The following is a 21,675-nucleotide window of genomic DNA, read 5'->3' as shown; positions in this document are numbered from 1 at the left end:
CTACGGATCTCAGAAGGATAGGGAAGAAACACTGCTTGGGAGTCAGAAAGGCTCACCGCTGTGTGACCTTGAGCAAGTCGCTTCACTTCTCTGGGCCTCATCTGGAAAACGGAGATTAAGACTGGGAGCCCAATGCGGGTCAGGAACAGCGTCCAACCCAATTACCTTGTATCTACTCCAGTGCTTAGTACAGTGCCTGGCACAGAGTAAATACTATTATTATTATTATTATTATTATGGCCACACTCAGGGACAGTGCCCTGGGTTTGCACTTACCTTGGAATGGCACCAGGAAAGCAGGCTAGGTGGGAAAGCTGACAGGGCGGGAATGGGTGGCATGTTTCCTCCGGAAAAGGAGGGGGGGTAATCACAAACAGCAGGCAGCAATCTTCGGAGGCATGACACCGGAGGAGGTTGCATGGATGTTGGTCACCTGGGACATCTTTCTCGATCCCCAATCATGGTGGAAAAGCAGCAGCCGGGAGGGAAAAAAGGAGTCTTTTGGCCTGGAGGTTTTGGGATTGTCAAATGGAGGGATTCAAGATGGCTGATACCAAAGTCTGCCCCAACCTCCCTGCCCCGAAACCACCTGCCTCGGACTAAACCAAATCCTTCAAGCTCCAGAAATGGGGCTAAACTAGGGTGTGAGCTCGGGTGGTCTTTGGAAGAGGTCTGTTTTCCAGAAGGACCAGAGAAAAATGCCACATCATTCACCGAGGTAAAAGCCAGAAGCTATTTACAAACACAACAAAACCTTTTTATTCACTTCCAGATTATATAACACATGGTATGCTTTTTTTTTCTAGGTAATATATAAAATGACGGACAGGAAAACCAGAAGACGAAATATCGTTTCTGAATCGGCTTCATAAGGCGAGTTGAAACCCCGGAATTGTCGGGATGAAGATTCTGTGTCTCCCGGACCAGGGCAGACCGCAGAAGGAAACCCCCAGGGGTCAACTGTCACCCCATGGGCAGGTTCCAGGGTTGGACAGAGAGCCCACCATAAGCTGCTTATCCTCCACTGGACTTAAAAATGTAATTTTGAACTGTTACACGATTACAGATACCCCAGAACGGGGGTGACAACCAAAGTATTAAATAAAAGAACCCTATCACTGGACTTTTTATCTAAATATTTCTCTTTTTCACATGGTCCTTTTTAAATTAAGAATTAAGCCCCAGGGCTCCTCTCTTGTGCTGTGCTCCAGTTCTGTTATTGCTGGGGAAGGAAAAAGAAAAAGGAAATGTTACATTCTTACAAGGCATCAAGTTTTCATCAGGTGTTGCTGATGGCGACAAAAGGAAGCCCGAAACTAACAGCGGCTTAAGTTCCTCAGCTAGAGAACTCAGGCGATTGAAAGGGACTGGGGCCAGGGGCCTGCTATCATGCCACATTAGGCTCTCTTCGAGGCCCAGTCACGCTAGAGCTGGTGATTTTATAATAATAATAATAATAATCATGATGCATTTATTAAGCGCTTACTATGCGCTTACTATCTCCCACGTCACTGCTGGGATTGCCAAACTGCCGGGGGAAGGCCAACTCCTAGAACTAAGGAACACTCCTTTTGGGCAAGGAACTTATCTACGAACCCTGTTATATTCTACTCTCCCAAACGTTTAGTACAGTGCTCGGCACATAGTAAGCACTCATAAAGAGAGACTGAAGAGCTCGCTCAACAGAGAAGCAGCGCGGCTCAGTGGAAAGAGCGCAGGCTTGGGAGTCAGAGGTCGTGGGTCCTAATCCCGGCCACTTATCAGCTGTGTGACTTTGGACAAGTCACTTAACTTCTCTGTGTCTCAGTTACGCCATCTGTAAAATGGGGATTAAGACTGTGGGCCCTGCATGGGACAACCTGATTACCCTGTATCTACCCCAGCACTTAGAACAGTGTTTGGCACATAGTAAGCGCTTAACAAATACCACCATCACTATTATTATTATTATTATTATTACAAATATCACTGACTGATAGGGTTGTTCACAGACAGTCTTCCAGTTTGTGAGGGGGCCATTTCAGATAACACACCACTGGTCTTAGGCACTCAGTACAGTGCTCTGAACACAGCAAGGGCTCAATAAATACCACTGCCTGAATGATTAGGAAAAGAGGGGTTCAAGGCCAGTGGTGAATAATCCACAGTAGGACAGGTTGTTCTTCCCGGACAAGCCCAATGGATTTGAGGCAGTGTGACTTAGTCCATACAGCACTGGCTTGGAAGTCAGGTGGTCATGGGTTATAAGCCCGGCTCCACCATGTCTGCTGTGTGACCCTGGGAAAGTCACTTAACTTCTCTGGGCCTCAGTTACCGCATCTGTAAAATGGGGATTAAGACTGTGAGCCCTTTGTGAGACAGAGACTGTGTCCAACCTGACTACCGTGTAGCTACCCTAGTGCTTAGAAAAGTGCTCGGCACATAGTAAGCACTTCACAAGTACCATAATTATTATTAATTGTAGACAAGCCACAGAGAATCAATCGTTAGCGAATCCTATGCTTTTATATTCTTCTGGGCCTTGTGGCAAAGGGCATACTTAAGGAGTCAATAAAAATCAAGCACTCTCATTAAGAAGCGGCTCAGTTTCTCAGGGGGTCCTGAGTGGGGATAGAATGGTTCTCGGTACAGGATAAAGGTCCTGTACCTTTTTTTAGACTGTGAGCCCACTGTTGGGTAGGGACTGTCTCTATATGTTGCCAATTTGTACTTCCCAAGCGCTTAGTACAGTGCTCTGCACATAGTAAGCGCTCAATAAATACGACTGATGATGATGATAAAGGTCTCAAAGAGTTCGAATGCTTAAGAAACAGGCTGCAGATGGCTTGCCCTGTCCTTTCTGGTTGGTCCTATTTCCTCCTTGGAAGGATAGCTCACCTTAGCCTTGTTCTGTACTGGGAGATACAGTTTGAACTCAGCCGGCAGCTCATCCTCCGAATACAGTCTGTCTGAGAAGTATACCCGTCGGATGCGACAGTTCGCGTGGATCTGCAGAGGCAAGGGCTATTTTTAATGGTGGGAGAAAAACAGACCACTTCCTCCTCCTCTCCTCCCTTCTTCCCATTCCTCTCATGGTGACACCGGACCTATACGCCACGGAGAGCAGCTTGGTTTTGAAATGCCCTCTGACCTCTCTCAAGTAAACATCCAAACTTCCAGTCTTCTCAGGATCCCAGCCTCACAAAGACCCTTCCAGGGAACACTATCCCTGAGAACTGGACGGCCTTCCGGGCCCATCCCTCGACACCGCAAACGAACGTTTTCCCCAGACTCCCCTTCCTCCGGCTCGCCTTTCTGGACTCCTTGTAAAGGGCGGAAGCCCAAGGCCCTTTGAGACGTTCCCAAAGCAGGCGTCATTCGGCCCTACTAGAAACCCCCACTGATCCCATTACGTGGGACGGAAGACAAGCCCGCTCCCCGCCAGTTTTCCATCCGGCTGACTTCGGCCACTCGGACTTCCCTGAGGATGCCAAGGCGAGGAGCTGGTACCTGCACTCTCAGGGTCTCGATGTAGTTCGTGCCGTACGCCCGTCGGGTGAAGTCGGACAGGTTGAACTGAATCTGGTTCCAACCGTCGTCCAGGCGCATGGGCATGGTGCAGATGAAGGGTTTGACTCGGGTCGTGCTCTGATAGTTACTTGCCCGGAACCGCCGACGTACGTTCTTGTCGTCTAGTACCTGGCGTTGGATGGAAGGGAGGACAAGGGGAGAACAAGTCTATATCCTAGGAAGATCCAAAAGGGGAGTTGGGGAGGTGAGCAACTGAACTCGCCAAGCCTAATTTCCACTGGACTTCATCAACGGGAGGGAAAGAAGGTGGCTACATTCATTCATTCAATCAATCAACCGTAACTGACTGCTGACTGCGTGCACAGCACTATTACCAAGCACTTGGGAGAGTGTAATATAACAACAACAAAAAAATTCCCTCCCCACAACGAGCTTACAGCTACAACTGTCTTGGATACAGATGGCCAGGAAGTAAGCCAGTTTATCCTGTAGAGTTGCCAAGACAACACCAGCTGTTTATGCAGTCGTGGGAGGATCATGGAAATTATCTCATAAACCTACTTTTTCAAATAATAATAATAATGGCATTTATTAAGCGCTTACTATGCGCAAAGCGCTGCGGAGGTTACAAGGTGATCAGGTTGTCCCATGGGGGGCTCACAGTTTTAATCCCCATTTTACAGATGAGGTAACTGAGGCCCAGAGAAGTCATTTGCCCAAAGTCACACAGCTGACAGTTGGTCGAGCCGGGATTTGAACCCATGACCTCTGACTCCAAAGCCCGGGCTCTTTCCACTGAGCCACACTGTACTAACAATAATAATGGCATTTGTTAAGCACTTACTATGTGAAAAGCACTGTTCTAGGCACTGGGGAGGTTACAAGGAGATCAGGTTGTCCCACGGGGGGCTCACAGTCTCAATCCCCATTTTACAGATGAGGTCACTGAGGCACAGAGAAGTTAAGTGACTTGCCCAAAGTCACACGGCTGACAACTGGCAGAGCTGGGATTTGAACCCATGACCTCTGACTCCAAAGCCCGGGCTCTTTCCACTGAGCCACGCTGTACTAACAATAATAATGGCATTTGTTAAGCACGTACTACGTGAAAAGCACTGTTCTAGGCACTGGGGAGGTTACAAGGAGATCAGGTTGTCCCATGGGGGACTCACAGTCTCAATCCCCATTTTACAGATGACGTCACTGAGGCACAGAGAAGTTAAGTGACTTGCCCAAAGTCACACGGCTGACAATTGGCAGAGCTGGGATTTGAACCCATGACCTCTGACTCCAAAGCCTGTGCTCTTTCCACTGAGCCACGCTGCTTCAAAGACGACTGTGCTCAGAGTTGAGTCCATCAGTAAGCACATTCCAGGGCTAGCAGCCCTAGAAGAGATGCTTTCTTTGCCTTTGCTTTTCTAGTCCCTAAAGTTGGGGATCCTTTCCCTTGGGTACTCGCTTTTCCTATCTACTGTGGAATTCCTGGATTTTTCCTACTAAATTCATATCCTCTGGTTCATTCATTCATTCATTCAGTCATATTTATTGAGAGCTTACTGTGTGCAAAGCACTGTACTGAGCACTTTTGCAAAATTTTTCAGGAGTGAGAGAAGAGCCCAGACAGAATGCCAGAAAGGAAAAAAGACTCCAAACCCCTTTCATTCACTCATTCAATCATATTTATTGAGCGCTTACTGTGTGCAGAGCACTGTACTAAGCGCTTGGGAAGTACAAGCGCTTAGTACAAGCGCTTGGCAAGTGCTTAGAGAAGCAGCGTGGCTCAGTGGAAAGAGCCCGGGCTTTGGAGTCAGAGGTCATGGGTTCAAATCCCGGCTCCGCCACTTGTCAGCTGTGTGACTTTGGGCAAGTCACTTCACTTCTCTGGGCCTCAGTTCCCTTATCTGTAAAATGGGGATGAAGACTGTCCCACATGGGACAACCTGATCACCTTGTAACCTCCCCAGCGCTTAAAACAGTGCTTTGCACATAGTAAGCACTTAATAAATACTATCATTATTATTATTATTATTATTATAAATCGGCAACATCTAGAGACGGTCCCTACCCAACAACGGGCTCACAGTCTAGAAGGGGGAGACAGACAACAAAACAAGTAGACAGGTGACCCCTCAAGAAGAGAAGCAGTGTGGCCCTAGTGGCTAGAGCCCGGGCCTGGGAATCCGAAAGACCTGGGTTCTAATCCTGACTCCTCCATCTGTCTGCTGTGGGACCTTGGGCAAGTCACTTCTCTGGGCCTCAGGTCCCTCATCTACAAAATGGGGAATAAATCCGTGACGAGCTAATCGGGTTGGACACAGCCGCCGTCCCACATGGGGCTCCCGGTCTTAACCGCCATTTTAGAGCGATTAAGCGGCCCTCTGGTCGCTTTGCTCTAATACGTGCTGGCCAAACCGCATTTGAAACTCGGGCTTTCTGCCTCGGTGAAGTTTTCTAACGAGTACAAAAAAGTGGACGAAATGAACCTTTTCCGACGAAGGACGAAACAGGTCGTGTTCTTTAGGACCGCGGGGGCGGTCCTGACCCCCTCCACCTTACCTGCACTTCAAAGGTGAAATACTTCTTCAAGTTTTTGATGATCATAACCAGGAAGGGTAGTTTAATACCCAGTGTCTTCTTTGGATCCGCAGGGCATGTGATGTAAGTCGTGCTGTGGGAAAGGATGAGGCAATTGAAATTGCGGGTTGGATTCCCTTTCCTACTGCTATTCTGAACTGACTGACTGTCTCCCTCCTCGGTCCAAAGCTCAGACCTCCCACCTCACTGCTGGCGTGGCAGGTCTCGGAGGGGGAGACTGGCATTCAGGTAGGCCCATGGCAGGGTGAGAAAGGAGAAGGGTCTCTAACACCCCCAGACAGAAGCCGTTACCCAGGTCAACTGGGAGACACACACAAGGATGCAACCTCCCCGGAACGCTTCCGTGAGAACTTCAACCAACACGCGGGGTATTTCTTAAGTGCTCATTATGTCCCAAACACCGTATTAAAAGATGAACGGGATAAAGTGCAAGTAGACGGGCATGTTTTCGGCTTTTCTGTGCTGAACTAGACCACAACCCGCTAGTGGAAATAACACCGCTACCTGGGCAGAGCCGTTAAGAAGCTACTGGTCTCGGCAGACGTCTCTGAACCTCGTGCAGAATGGGTCCGTTTGGGAAAATGGGTTTGCAGGAAAGGGAAAGACCTGGGATTCATGTCTTCTTTCCAGGGAGTCACCTGAGAAGCAGAGTGGCCTAGTGAAAAGAGCAGGGGCCCGGAATTCAGAGGACCTGGGTTCTAATTCTAGCTCCTCCAGTTGCCTGTTGGGCAAGTGACTTCACTTCTCTGGACCTCCATTACCTCATTTAGACCGTGAGTTCCCTGTGGGACAAGGACTGTGTCCAATTTGATTAGTTTCTATCTACCCCAGTGCTTAGTGCAGTGCCTGGCATGGAGTAAGGGATTAACAAATACGATTAAAAAAAAAATTCCTACCTGACGTTTGTTCCTTCGATCTCCAGCACAAGCGATTGGATATCGTTATCGGTAATTCTTTTGATATGGCCATTCCGTACCTTTGGCGGGGGGGAAACAAAAAAAAGAGTCAGAAGTACAGCAACTTCCACTGGGAAACCTACACTAGTATCCATCTGGGAAATGGACAGCAGAAACAGGTAGGTTTTTAAGAAGAATACTAAAAGAGACTCTGAAGGGTGAGCAGAGCTACATAAGGATGGAGAAGCAGTGTGGCCTAGTAAATACAGCACATCCCTGGGAGTCAGAAGGACCTGTGTTCTAATCCTGGCCCTGCCACTTGCCTGTCCTGTGATCTTGGGCAAATCACTTCACTCCTCTGTGCCTCACTTATCTGTAAAATGAGCAAGTGAGAAGTAGCGTGGCTTAGTGGAAAGAGTACGGGCTTGGGAGTCAGAGGACGTGGGTTCTAATCCTGGCTCCGCCACTTGTCTGCAGTGTGACCTTGGGCAAGCCACTTCATTTCTCTGTGCCTCAGTTACCTCATCTGTAAAATGGGGATTAAGACTGTGAGCCCCACGTGGGACAACCTGATTGCCTTGTACCTACTCCAGTGCTTAGAACAGTTCTTGGCACATAGTAAACACTTAACAAATACCATAATTATTATTATTATTAAAGTGGGGATTCAGGCTGTGAGCCCCATGTGGGACATAGACTGTGTCCAACCTGATTAGCTTGTATCTATCCCAGCTCTTAGTACGTTTCAGGCACAGAGTAAGTGCTTAACAAATACGATTTAACAAAGGAACAGCAGGGAACAGGGAAAATGGGCAAAGCTAGAGTCCACCGGAAACTGGTGTGATGAGGACTGGCTAAGCCAGGTCGCGGCAAAGTAAGAGGAGTTGCTGCCGTCTGGGTGGACTCATTAAATATAAAGAAAAAGTGCCCAGAATGCTGAACTAGAGGGGAAGTTAGATTTGTTGCTTTGAAATCTGGTTTGTCTCTCAGGGAGACCAAGACCACAGGAGGCTTGAGATTTCTGCTGAACACTATCAATCACTCAAACCCTGCTCTGAGCCATATGCTTCCTGAACAGGTGGGAACATGGCTCCTGGGCTTTCGGGCAGGGGTCTGCTTGTGCTTGCTCTCTCTCTCTCTCACACACACATACAATAATAATAATAATGATAATGGCATTTATTAAGCAGTTACTATGTGCAAAGCACTGTTCTAAGCGCTGGGGAGGTTACAAGGTGATCAGGTTGTCCCATGGGGGGCTCACAGTCTTAATCCTCATTTTACAGATGAGATAACTGAGGCCCAGAGAAGTTAAGTGACTTGCCCACAGTCACCCAGCTGGCAATTGGCGGAGCTGGGATTTGAAGCCATGACCTCTGACTCCAAAGCCCATCCTCTTTCCACTGAGCCACGCTGCTTCTCTGAAACACATGAGAAGATCTGAGCATATGAGTTCAGGGGAAACTGCTAAAGCAATCAGTGGCTTGGGGAGCTCACGGAGCAGGCCTGTTGAGGAAGAATTTCTAGAGATTGACTTGCTGCCCATAACATTCTGGAGCAAAGGTGGTGGACACCAAGAAATTGCTCCAAACACTCGCTTTGACCAGCCTCAGCTTCATGGAATAGGTAGAGTAGAAACAGAAGCTAAAATGAATTTGCATTCACAGAGCTAACGATTCCCAACATCTCCACTATTGAATTTTTCAGTCATCCCTGAAAAATATCAGACATTGAAGTTTAAAGGATGAGGTAGCAACTGAGAGAACCCTGGGTTCCCTGAGAGGCACTCTGCTGCAGCTTAATTATTCAAATAAAATTCAGCATATTGGGAACAAACACAATTATAGACCATGGCCTCGGGCCTAGGAAGTCGAGGCCCATAAATAACAGATCTTCACAGAGCCCCGCTCAGGACAGAGTTGTAGAAAGAGCAGAAGAGCCTTCAGGGTCCAGAGGAGAGGGTTTGGTCAGACCTAAGGCGAAGGAAATTCCAGAGATGAGGATGCCTTCTCCCCACCCCAAAATTTATAGCTGATGATTTCACTGGAACTCTCCTCGGGACTTTTATGGAGTAAAATCAGCATCTTGAACTGCTTCTAGAACCCTGCAGGGAGCCAGCCTGGACTGGGGAGGGTGGGGATGGGGCTGCCAATATTTCTGAAGCAGTCAGACCTCTGTGTCTTCTAAAGTTTTTAAATGGAGTGCTTGCTATTAGTCTCCTCTAGCACACTCTTTGGTGGGCATGACAACTGGCCACACATGTCGGCTCAAACATACAAAATAAAGCGACCTAGCTCAAACAGTGGAGTCTAGCCAGTGCTTTGGCTCAAATTTAAAAATCTAGTTTTTTTGTGTCATTTTTTTGTTTGTGTGGTATACTTGCTAGGCACTTACTACAAGCCAGGCATTGTACTAAGCACTGAGACGTGCCAGGCATTGTATTAAGCGCTGGGTAGGTACAAGTTAATCAGGTGGGACACAGCCCACGTCCCTCATGGGGCTTACCATCTTAATTCCCATTTTACGGATGAGGTAACTGAGACATAGAGGAGTGAAGTGACCTACCCAAGGTCACAGAGAAGACAAGTTGCAAAGCCGGGTTTATAAGCTAGGTCCTTCTGACTCCTAGGCCTATCTATCCAGTAGGCCACCCTGCTTCTGTTTTGGAAGAGGTGGAAGGAAAACCAGGGCCTAAATCTTAGAGAACCGAGACCCTCTGGCCTCCACGTGAACCAGGTGAAAATGCCTCCACAGCCAAGACAACAGTGCAGCTTCCACTAACCTATTAAACTCACCACTGCTCAGCTGAAACGGTGATCATGAAACCACAAGCCTGTCACAAGCCAGACTGAGGAAGGATTACAATAACTGATGATAATTAGCAAAGAGCCCTTTGTTCAAAAGAGTGAAGAGGGAAAATAACTACAATGGTTAGCTCCATACAATCATTATGGGAGAGGGGAAAAGCCAGAAAGTGGAAAAAATAGCAACAGAAAAGACAAACAGCTGAGTTGATGATCAACTTCCCTATGCTTTGAAAATTGCTGATGGGAAAACGACACATGAATCAATCAATCACTAGTATTGTGCGCGCACGGTGTGTAGAGCACTGTATTAAGTGCTTGGGAGAGTACGATATAACAGGATTGGTAGGCACGTTCCCCTGCCCAAAACAAGTTTTCAGATGAACCCCCGGACCATCGCAAAAACTACGAGGCTGGGAATCTGCAGGTAGGAAATTGATTCTAGTGATAGCAGTTTGTACAGTCCCACTCACTCTCAGGCTCTGACATTCAGTCATTTGTCAAGCACTGTAATAAGCGCTTTGCAGCCAGTTATGTTCCTGTTGGGGCAGAGGATGCAACAAGTGAGTGTATCTTGAGGAAATACAATACATGGGCTAGTGAGAAAAGGGATAGGGAATATCGTCCTCGACTTCCGTGGAAGTCCACCTATCAACACAGAGAAGCAGTGTGGTCCAGTAGATAGAGCACGGGCCTGGGAATCATTAGGACCTGGGTTCTAATCCCCATTCTGCTACTTGTCTGCAGTGTGATCTTGGGCAAGGCACTTCTCTGTGCCTCAGTTATCTCATCTGTAAAACGGGGATTAAGGCTGTGAGCCCCATGTGGGACATGGACTATGTCCAACCTGATCAGCTTGTATCTACCGCAGCGCTCAGAACAGTGCCTGGCACACAGAAACCGCGTAACAAATACCATTAAAAAAAATTTCTTAGTAGACTCAAAAAAAGATTTCAGGTAGCAAACTGCACAAAGTAATTCAAACTGTGGGGGAATCCCTCCAACACAAACTTCCTCTCTCAAACTCCTTCCAGTGAGGACGTTACTAAGCTAGACTGGGTTTGAGCCAAAGGTTAGCCCAGCCATCCATACCAACTAGCCATCCTGTCAGTCAACAGTCTTCATTCCGGCGGCAGTTTTACTTCCCAGTGGCTAAATCCAACTGAAACTGTAAATCCTTGTCACGGGATAATCATCATAGCCTCCAGGGATCTGAGAACAGGGATTTTAACTTACGGAGGGGGGGGGAAACGAACTTCTAAACCACCTTTTCAAATACCCAGTCCCAGAGACCAAACAGTAAAGGCTTTCTTCATCTTATTTGGATGAAGGTGGACGGTTAAAAAACTGGGGTGGGAGAGGGAATAAAAAGGGACCTGGGGAGGGAGAAATGGAAGAAGAGGGAGGAATAGGGTTTTTCGCGGATTTACTTGCAGGCTTGCTTCAAACGTCAACCTGTGTTTCTCTCTACCCTCAGTTTTCTTTGTCCCATCCACTCCTCACCAGGGCGTGAAACTCTGTGCCATCTGTATCCCGGACGAGCTGACCCTAGTCCCTAATTTACCGTCAACCAGAGCCAAAGACCACTGAAGCGGGAGCCGGAATTCGAGGAAAGGCTGAGGGAGACCTCAGTAGGCTGGGTCGGGAATTGCTCTAGCCGGATCCAAGAACAACGCAATCCGGCCGTTCTGCGTTCCAGGCCAATAGAAGTTGTTTGGGGGGCACTGAGAAACCCCAAAGAGCTACCATTAAAAAAAAAAATTCTTAGTAGATTCAAAAACAGAATTCAGGTAGCAAACTGCACAAAGTAATTCCAACTGTGGGGGAATAGTCGTACGCTGAAGAGCTTATCGTATCGCTTCAAAGCCTTACTGAAGGCACATCTCCTCCAAGAGGCCTTCCCAGACTGAGCCCTGCGTCCCCTGACCCCCAGCCCCAAAGTACGTACGTACGTATCTGTCATTTTATTTGTTTTGATGTCTGTCTCTCCGACTCTAGCCTGTAAGCCTGTTGTGGGCAGGGAATATGACTGTTTATTGCTGTATTGTACTCTCCCAAGCGCTTGGTACAGTGCTCTGCAAACAGTAAGCACTCAATAAATACAACTGGAAGAACAGACCTACATGCTATTTGTTAGGTTCGGTTCCAGGACGGCCCAGGCACAATGACCGAGCCCTATATAGGACGGGGACTGTGTCCAACCCGATTAATTTGTATCTATAGCACTCGGCTTAATTTGTATCTGTAGCCATCCTATCTTACTGCGTTGATTTTCTACCACAATCTGGCCCAAACGCCTTCACTCCTCTAACACCAACCTGCTCACCGTATCTCAATCTTGTCTATCTTCCTGCTGGCACCCTGCCCGTGTCCCCCCTTCTCAATCATATTTATTGAGCAGTTACGAGGTGCGGAGCACTGTACTAAGTGTTTGGGACAGTACAACACAATTAGTAGACACATTTCCTGCCCATAACGAGCTGACAGTCTGGAGGGGGAGGCAGAAATGACTAAGAATAAGAAATCTATAACTATAAAATTTAAAGATACGGACCTAGGTGCTTTGGGATGGGGAGTGGGGTGATTATCAAACGCCCAAAGCAGCGTGGCTCAATGGAAAGAGGCCGGGCTTTGGAGTCAGAGGTCATGGGTTCAAACCCCGGCTCCGCCAACTGTCAGCTGTGTGACTCTGGGCGAGTCACTTAACTTCTCTGTGCCTCAGTTACCTCATCTGTAGAATGGGGATTAAGACTGTGAGCCCCCCGAGGGACAACATGATCCCCTTGAAACCTCCCCAGCACTTAGAACAGTGCTTTGCACATAGTAAGCGCTTAATAAATGCCATCATTATCAACTGCTTAGTTCAGTGCTCTGCACACAGTAAGCGCTCAATAAATATGATTGAATGAATGAATGACACAGATTGAAGTGCATAAAAGTGCAAGTTCCTCTGGCCCTCCCCCTCCTTACAAGAGACCACCCACCTCTATCCCCTCCTTCAAAGCCTTGCTTAGAGAAGCAGCGTGGCCCAGTGGAGTGAGCACAGGCCTGGGTGTCAGAGGACCTGAGTTCTAATCCCCGCTCCGCCACTTTTTTCTTTTAATGGCATTTATTAAGTGCTTACTATGTGCAAAGCACTGTTCTAAGCGCTGGGGAGGTTACAAGGTGATCAGGTTGCCCCATGGGGGGCTCACAGTCTTCATCCCCATTTTACAGATGAGGGAACTGAGGCCCAGAGAAGTTAAGTGACTTGCCCAAAGTCACACAGCTGACCAGTGGCGGAGGCAGGATTCGAACCCACGACCTATGACTCCAAAGCCCGTGCTCTTTCCACTGAGCCGCCTGTCTGCTGTGTGACCTTGGGCAAGTCACTTCACTTCTCCAAGCGGGTGAGCTTCTTCTCCACACATTTTTTTTATGAGCTTCAAAATCCACTTGTAAACTTTTTTCAATCTAGTTAATATCAGCAGTGGGTATATGCGAACACTTCCAAGTGTGAGGAAAAATGTACTCCAAACAGTTTGAGGTTCAAAAGTTTTCTTCCATTATTGATTTTACGTTCGTAATGTCTGCCCAGTGCTCGGGCCAGCATATGTTAGTACAGTGCTCTGCACACAGTGAGCGCTCAATAAATACGACTGGGTGAATATGTGATTCTGGCCGTTGGCTCTACCAATATTTTCATGTGTGTTTCTATCGTCAGGTTACCATCCAACCTCTGGTGGCAGCGTTAAGGGACACAGCCCACCATGGTAACCGACTTCTTGCCTTTCTTTCACATGTAAACATGTTGACGAGTAAAACTGTGGTCTGAGAAATGAAATTCAGGGGAGAGAAGATTTCAGAGAGAACAAAGATGCTTCACATCACGTTACCCAACACTTTTTCCTAAGAGACGCTCCCAACAGTCTTACCCGAACACGGGACCTACGGCACAGTCGGGGCTCTTACAGTTTGGGCGAGTTTAACGGCATTCGCCTGAAATCTTCCTTTCTTCAGTCTGATCTCCCTCACTGTTCTCCTGATGCTGACGTTTCCAGTAAAGTCCAGTAACCTGGCGAGCACATTCCCATTACAAGGTACTTCTCCACATGCTGCTGAGGCGACTTCCCTCCAGCCCGTGGTTGGGTAGGGACTGTCTCTATCTGTTGCCGAATTGTACTTTCCAAGCGCTTAGTATAGTGCTCTGCACACAGTAAGCACTCAATAAATACGACTGAAAGAATGAATGAATAATAATAGTAATAATAATAATAATAATGGCATTTATTAAGCGCTTACTATGTGCAAAGCACTGTTCTAAGCACTGGGGAGGTTACAAGGTGATCAGGTTGTCCCGAGGGGCTCACAGGTTTAATCCCCATTTTACAGATGAGGTAATAAATCCTTCAGTGTCTTAATCTGCGACAACTGGGAGAATGCTCTCGCTGTGGGAGTTCCTGTGGCCACCATTCATGACCCACTTGCAATGTTTTACTCCAGCGAGAACAAACTTGATTATAGAAGGGCTTGAAATAACATAGAACAAGTCGAGATGCTCTACTAATATGCATTGCAAAAACTGCCGCGGTTGTTATTTGCTACATTTAGTAGTCCAAAGTCTAGATCACTTGACATTTAAAAATGACCAAAAGATCCTTTCTGTAGTAGCCATGGGTTCATTGCTCTCTAGTCTACTTATATATCTCCTTATACAATTTGTTAAATTTGTGCAATCCCCAAGCCTCTGTCAGTGTTCCCCACTGACAACTAGCTGCCTCCCCATGTTCCTTCTCATTTACAATTAGTTATTTTTCTTCTTTACTCCAAAGCAAACACATTTACATGGAAAACCTGAGAGATTATTCAAAACTGCAAAGCGGCTGGGTAAGCTTATGAAGGAGCTGATAAACAACAGTGGCCTGATTTTGTTTTAAAAGCCACTTTTGAGCTAAAAAGCTTGAGATTTCCTTTAAAATCAAGATACCGAAACTACGCAAAGGCCATTATTTTCTTTAAAAAGCATCTTCCACCAGAAGAATTCAAAAGGACAAGGCACTGAAGCAAGGGATGATGAATAACCTCAAAACAAACAAAATTCTTGGAGAAAAAAATATACATATTACATTCATTTGATTTATGAAAGCAGAGGTCTAGACGCAACCTACCTAGGTCCTTCCAGTCAGTCAACTGTATTTATTGAGCGCTTACTGGGTGCAGAGCACTGTATTAAGCCCTTGAAAGAGTGCAATACAATACCAAACAGGTTCATTCCCTGCCCAAGATGAGATTCCATAAATTCAGCAGCATTCTTATCCAGATGATAAATTTCACATGCACCCTCCCTATTTCCAGTCACAAAGAAAACAGATTGTTCGCTTGAATCACATCCACAGGTAAAAGCTAAACGTCATGGGTGGAATTATTTGGCTAACTTCTTAAGGTAATGTCTGTCTTCCCCTCTAGACTGTAAGGTCGTTATGGAAAAGGACCGTTTCTGCTAATTCTGTTGTAGTGTACTCTCCCGAGTGCTCAGAAAAGTGCTCTGCATATAGCAGGAGCTCAATAAATACCACTGATCGATTAAGTTAATTGAAAAATCAATTAAGTTGGCTTTCCAAAAATGGGGATCATAGGAGACATGCCATTAACTATCCTTCTCTGACAAAATGTATCCAGCACCAGTATCAGCAGAAAGCAGCTTCCCCCCCATAAAGGATGACTAGTTGTTCTATGGACCCCCAAAATATCATTTAATAATAATAATAATGTTGGTTTGTTAAGCGCTTACTATGTGCCAAGCACTGTTCTAAGAGCTGGGGTAGATATAAGGTAATCAGGTTGTCCCACATGGGGCTCCCAGTCATCATCCCCATTTTACAGATGAGGGATGTAAGTAAGTCCTTAATAAATGCCATTATAAGAACAAATGCCATCGTTATTATTATTAGGTCGGGCACAGTTCCTCGTGGGGCTCACAGTCCAAATCGGAGGGAGAACAGAGAGTTACTCTCCATTTTACAGTCGAGGAAACTGAGGCCCAGAGAAGTTAACTGACTTGCCCAAGGTCACAGAGCTGACAAGTGGTGGAGCCGGGATTAGAACCCACGACCTCTGGCTCCCCAGCCCGTGCTCTTTCCACCGAGCCACGGAATTGGCAATTCCTCTAGATCTGTTCCTTTCCGCTTTCACAAGTCCAAGGTGCTTGAAGTGCACAGGCTCAGGGTTTACTTTTTCAAACGAAGTCCATGAATTAGGGGGTACGAATGACCTCCTTCTTGGCGGGCTTTCAAAAAACAGAATTTCCAGCCTCTTCTATAACAAACCCACTTCTGGAAAAAAAAAAAAAGTGGACTCAGTAGTATTTATTGTCTATCTCCAGGTAGAGTTCCCCCTTCCACGCGTCCCGGGAGAGTCTTGAACCTCTAATTCAAGAGACCCAACTGGCCGCCTCAGTTTCTTCATCTGTAAGCGGACACGGAGGGGTTAGCAATCAGTGGTATTTATTGAGCGTGTACTGTGTGCTGAGCACTGTACTAAGCGTTTGGGGGAGGACAATAAAACAGAGTTAGTAGATACGTGACCTGGGCTGCCGGATGCTCTCGAATCAATTAAAGTATCCTTTAACCACCCATCCTCACACCCCTGTTCTAGGGCCTCAGGCGTCTGGGCGGGCAAGGAGTCCTTGAGAAGCAGTGTGGTCTAATGGTTAGAGCACAGGCCCGGGCGTCAGAGGCCTTGGGTTTTCATCCTGACTCTACCAACTGCTTGCTGTGAGACCTGGGGCAAGTCACTCCACTTCTCTGTGCCTCAGTTTCCTCGACTGTAAAACGGAGAGTAACTCTCTGTTCTCCCTCCGATTTGGACTCTGAGCCCCACGAGGAACTGTGCCCGACCTAATAATAATAACGATGGCATTTGTTATTATAATGGCATTTATTAAGCGCTTACTATGTGCAAAGCACTGTTCTAAGCGCTGGAGAGGTTACAAGGTGATCAGGTTGTCCCACGGCGGGGGGGGGCTCACAGTCTTAATCCCCATATTACAGTTGAGGTAGCTGAGGCGCAGAGAAGTTAAGTGACTTGCCCAAAGTCACACAGCTGCCAAGTGGCGGAGCCGGGATTTGAACCCATGACCTCTGACTCCAAAGCCCGGGCTCTTTCCACTGAGCCACGCTGCTTCTCTGTTCTCTTCTTTGTTAAGAGCTTACTATGCGCCAGATACTGGGGAAGCAGCGGGGCTCAGTGGAAAGAGCGCGGGCTTGGGGGCCAGAGGTCATGGGTTCGAATCCCTGCTTCCCCCACTTGTCAGCTGTGTGACCTTGGGCAAGCCACTTAACTTCTCTGTGCCTCAGTTACCTCATCTGTAAAATGAGGATTAAGATTGTGAGCCCGAATTGGGACAACCTGATCACCTTGTATCCCCCCGGGCGCTTAGAACAGTGCTTTGCACATGGTAAGCGCTTAACAAATACCACCATTATTATTATTTATATTATACTGTTCTAAGCGCTGGGGCAGATATAAGATAATTGGGCTGGACAAAGTCCCTGCCCCCCACAGGACTCACAGACTTAATCCCCGTTTTACAGATGAGGGAACTGAGGCTCAGAGAAGTCAAGTGACTTGCCCACGGTCACCGAGCAGACAAGTGCTGGGGCTGGATTAGAACCCAAGGCCTCCTGACTCCCAAGCCTAGGATCTTTCCACTGAGCCACACTGCTTCTCTAATTATTATTACAATTCGGCAACAGACACAGTCCCTACCCAACAACGGGCTCACAGTCTAGAAGGTGATGCCTGGGAGAGTCGGGGCGGGAACCCCAGGAGCCTGTCCTATTCCTTGTTTGCTTTTTAAATCAATCAATCAATGGCTTTTAAAGAGCGCTTACTATGCGCAGAGCACTGAACTAAGCGCTCAGGAGAGTTCACTTGGTATTTGGTGTGTCCCCCCCGCCCCTCCCAGACTGTAAGCCTGGTGTGGACAGGGATTGTCTCTCTTTATTTCTGAACTGTACTTTCCAAGCGCTCAGTACAGTGCCCCGCACACAGTAAGCGCTTCTAGACTGTGAGCCCATTGTTGGGTAGGGGCCGTCTCTGTTGTTGATTTGTCCTTTCCAAGCGCTTAGTACAGTGTTCTGCACACAGTAAGCACTCAATAAATATGATTGAATGAATAAATACCATTTTTTAATGGAATTTATTAAGCGCTTACCATGTGCAAAGCACTGTTCTAAGCGCTGGGGAGGTTACAAGGTGATCAGGTTGTCCCACGAGGGGCTCACAGTCTAAAGCCCCATTTTTGATTGATTGATTGATTTAAAAAACGATTGAAGGAATGAATAGTTAAGCATTTACTATGTGTCAAACACTGTTCCAAGCACCGGGGTAGGTGCCGGGCATGGCCTAATGGCCACGCTCAGTCCAGTGCTCTGCACACAGGAAGCGCTCAATAGATACGACGGAATGAATAAATGAATGACTGATGTCTGTCTCCCTCTTCTAGACCGTGAGCCCGCTGTTGGGCAGGGATCGTCTCTATCTGTTGCCGAATTGTGCTCTCCCAAGCGCTTAGTCCAGTGCTCTGCACACAGGAAACGCTCAATAAACACGACGGAAGGAATGAATGAATTGGACTTTCCAAGCGCTTAGTCCAGTGCTCTGCACACGGGAAGCGCTCAATAAACACGATGGAATGAATAACTTTTAGACTGTGAGCCCACTGTTGGGTAGGGACTGTCTCTATAGGTTGCCAACTTGTACTTCCCAAGTGCTTAGTACAGTGCTCTGCACACAGTAAGCGCTCAATAAATACGATTGATGATGATGATGATGAACTGAATGACTCATGCCTGTCTCCCCCTTCTAGACTGTGAGCCTGCTGTTGGGTAGGGGCTGTCTGTTGCCGGACTGGACTTCCCAAGCGCTTAGTCCAGTGCTGTGCACACAGGAAGCGCTCAATACACACTTCTAGGCCGTGAGCTCAATGAACAGGACTGAAGGGATGACTGAATGGACTTCCCAAGCGCTTAGTCCACTGCTGAGCACATGGGAAGCGCTCAGTAAACACTTCTAGGCCGTGAGCTCAATGAACAGGACTGAAGGGATGACTGAATGGACTTCCCAAGCGCTTAGTCCACTGCTGAGCACATGGGAAGCGCTCAGTAAACACTTCTAGGCTGTGAGCTCAATGAACAGGACTGAAGGGATGACTGAACGGACTTCCCAAGCGCTTAGTCCAGTGCTGAGCACAGGGGAAGCGCTCAGTAAACACTTCTAGGCTGTGAGCTCAACAAACAGGACTGAAGGGATGACTGCATGGGCTTCCCAAGCGCTTAGTCCAGTGCTGAGCACAGGGGAAGCGCTCAGTAAACACTTCTAGGCTGTGAGCTCAACAAACAGGACTGAAGGGATGACTGCATGGGCTTCCCAAGCGCTTAGTCCAGTGCTGAGCACACACGAAGTGCTCAGTAAATACTTCTAGGCCGTGAGCTCAACAAACAGGACTGAAGGGATGACTGAATGGGCTTCCCAAGCGCTTAGCCCAGTGCTGTGCACACAGGAAGTGCTCAATAAACGCGACTGAAGGAATGAATGATTGACTGGACTTCCCAAGCGCCTAGTCCAGTGCTGTGCACACAGGAAGCGCTCAATAAACACGACTGAAGGAATGAATGATTGAATGGACTTTCCAAGCGCTTAGTCCAGTGCCGTGCACTCGGGAAGCGCTCAACAAATACTTCTAGACTGTGAGCTCAATAAACACGACTGAAGGGATGACTGAATGGGCTTTCCAAGCGCTTAGTCCAGTGCTGTGCACACAGGAAGCGCTCAGTAAACACTTCTAGACTGTGAGCTCAACAAACAGGACTGAAGGGATGACTGAATGGACTTCCCAAGCGCTTAGTCCACTGCTGTGCACACGGGAAGCGCTCAATAAACACTTCTAGGCCGTGAGCTCAATAAACAGGACTGAAGGGATGACTGAATGGACTTCCCAAGCGCTTAGTCCAGAGCTGTGCACACAGGGAGCGCTCAATAAATGCGACCGAAGGAATGAATGATTGACTGGACTTTCCAAGCGCTTAGTCCAGTGCTGTGCACGTGTTGTGCACACAGTAAGCGCTCAGTAAACACTTCTGGACTGTGAGCTCAACAAACAGGACTGAAGGGATAACTGAATGGACTTCCCAAGCGCTTAGTCCAGTGTTGTGCACACAGTAAGCACTCAGTAAACACTTCTAGACTGTGAGCTCAATAAACACGACTGAAGGGATGACTGAATGGACTTCCCAAGCGCTTAGTCCAGTGCTGTGCACTCAGGAAGCGCTCAACAAATACTTTTAGACTGTGGGCTCAATAAACACGACTGAAGGGATGACTGAATGGACTTCCCAAGCGCTTAGTACAGTGCTGTGCACACAGGAAGCACTCAATAAACACAACTGAAGGAATGAATGAATGGGCTTTCCAAGTGCTCAGTCCAGTGCTCTGCACACAGGAAGCGCTCAATAAACACGACTGAAGGAATGAATGATTGACTGGACTTTCCAAGCGCTTAGTCCAGCGCTGTGCACACGGGAAGCGCTCAGTAAACACTTCTAGACTGTGAGCTCAACAAACAGGACTGAAGGGATGACTGAATGGACTTCCCAAGCGCTTAGTCCAGTGCTCTGCACACAGGGAGCGCTCAATAAACGCGACTGAAGGAATGAATGATTGACTGGACTTTCCAACCCCTTGTCCAGTGCTGTGCACACGGGAAGCGCTCAGTAAACACTTCTAGGCTGTGAGCTCAACAAACAGGACTGAAGGGATGACTGACTGGACTTCCCATGCGCTTAGTCCAGTGCTGTGCACACAGGAAGCGCTCAGTAAACACTTCTAGACTGCGAGCTCAACAAACAGGACTGAAGGGATGACTGCATGGACTTCCCAAGCGCTTAGTCCAGTGCTGTGCACAGAGGGAGCGCTCAGTAAACACTTCTAGGCCGTGAGCTCAATGAACAGGACTGAAGGGATGACCGAATGGACTTCCCAAGCGCTTAGCCCAGTGCTGTGCACAGAGGGAGCGCTCAGTAAGTACGGCAGCCCGGGCCTCGCACCTTCTTGTCCCAGATCTGTAGGGGTTTGCTGCCGATGCTGTAGAGGATGGACAGGAAGCCGCTCTGGAAGGTGTTCTTGAACATTGTGGAGGCGGTCGGTGGCAGGGTCCTCCTCCCCCTCCTCCTGGTGGTCCTCCTCCTCCTGGCGGTCCTCCTGGCGTTCCTGGCCCCGTGAGTCCCGGACAGAGGAGGGCCTGTAGGCGGGCTAGACCCCCGCTGCCGCCCTGACCGCTCCCAATCCCAATCCTGATCCCAATCCCGTTCCCAATCCCGATCCCGATGCGGCGCGGCCCCCCGCCCCGCCCTCCCTCCTTCCCTCCCTCCGCGGCCTGAGGCGCGGACTCCACGGCAACCGCGAGGCCCTGCCGCCTCACGCGGCCGCCAGATCCCTCCGCCACCCCCCCATCGTCCCCCCGATCGCGACTCAAGGCCCCCCGACGGCGATGTCGGCGACCCCCCCGCCCCTTCCCCGACATCCCGCCCGGACGGCCTTTTCTCCGCATTTTCTTCCCTGAAAACTCGTCGTTTTTAGGAACTACTTTCTGTCACTGGGCCGGCGCTACTTTCTCCAAGGCGGACGGAGAGACGGCTTCAAGGAACGTGATTGGACTTTTTGCGCCTGCGCGGTGCCATGGCAACGGGGGACGCTGGCTCCATGGCAGCCCCGCCCCCTGGCGCCCAAAGGGAGGGGGAGCGTGATTCCGACTAACGATAATGATGAGGGCATTTATTAAGCGCTTACTATGTGCCGAGCACTGTTCTAAGCGCTGGGGTTGATAATAATAA

At 48.3% G+C, this 21,675-nt stretch overlaps 1 protein-coding gene across 1 annotated transcript; it reads right to left on the bottom strand.

Annotated features, from left to right (window-relative positions):
* Positions 1 to 735: 735 nt before the first annotated feature.
* On the bottom strand, positions 736 to 21,149 carry CFAP20 (cilia and flagella associated protein 20). Its single transcript, XM_038754025.1, has 6 exons — positions 20,890 to 21,149; positions 7,002 to 7,081; positions 6,067 to 6,178; positions 3,490 to 3,678; positions 2,878 to 2,988; positions 736 to 1,222 (listed from the first exon to the last, which is right to left on the bottom strand). The coding sequence occupies exons 1-6, from the start codon at positions 20,971 to 20,973 to the stop codon at positions 1,217 to 1,219; spliced, it is 582 nt and encodes a 193-aa protein (XP_038609953.1). The 5' UTR covers positions 20,974 to 21,149; the 3' UTR covers positions 736 to 1,216.
* Between the last annotated feature and the right edge of the window lie 526 nt (positions 21,150 to 21,675).

This window comes from Tachyglossus aculeatus, chromosome 11, assembly GCF_015852505.1.
Source record: "Tachyglossus aculeatus isolate mTacAcu1 chromosome 11, mTacAcu1.pri, whole genome shotgun sequence".
Lineage (NCBI taxonomy): Eukaryota > Metazoa > Chordata > Mammalia > Monotremata > Tachyglossidae > Tachyglossus > Tachyglossus aculeatus.
This window is presented reverse-complemented; position numbering and strand designations above follow the sequence as displayed.

What these genes read in the sequence shown, in the direction of transcription:
- CFAP20 (XM_038754025.1), bottom strand. Translation starts at nt 20,973, where the DNA reads ATGTTCAAGAACACCTTCCAGAGCGGCTTCCTGTCCATCCTCTACAGC. An exon ending in TACAGATCTGGGACAAGAAG is followed by an intron (nt 7,082 to 20,889) that starts GTGCGAGGCCCG and finishes CCCCCGCCAAAG; the next exon opens with GTACGGAATGGCCATATCAA. An exon ending in ATCGAAGGAACAAACGTCAG is followed by an intron (nt 6,179 to 7,001) that starts GTAGGAATTTTT and finishes CCTTTCCCACAG; the next exon opens with CACGACTTACATCACATGCC.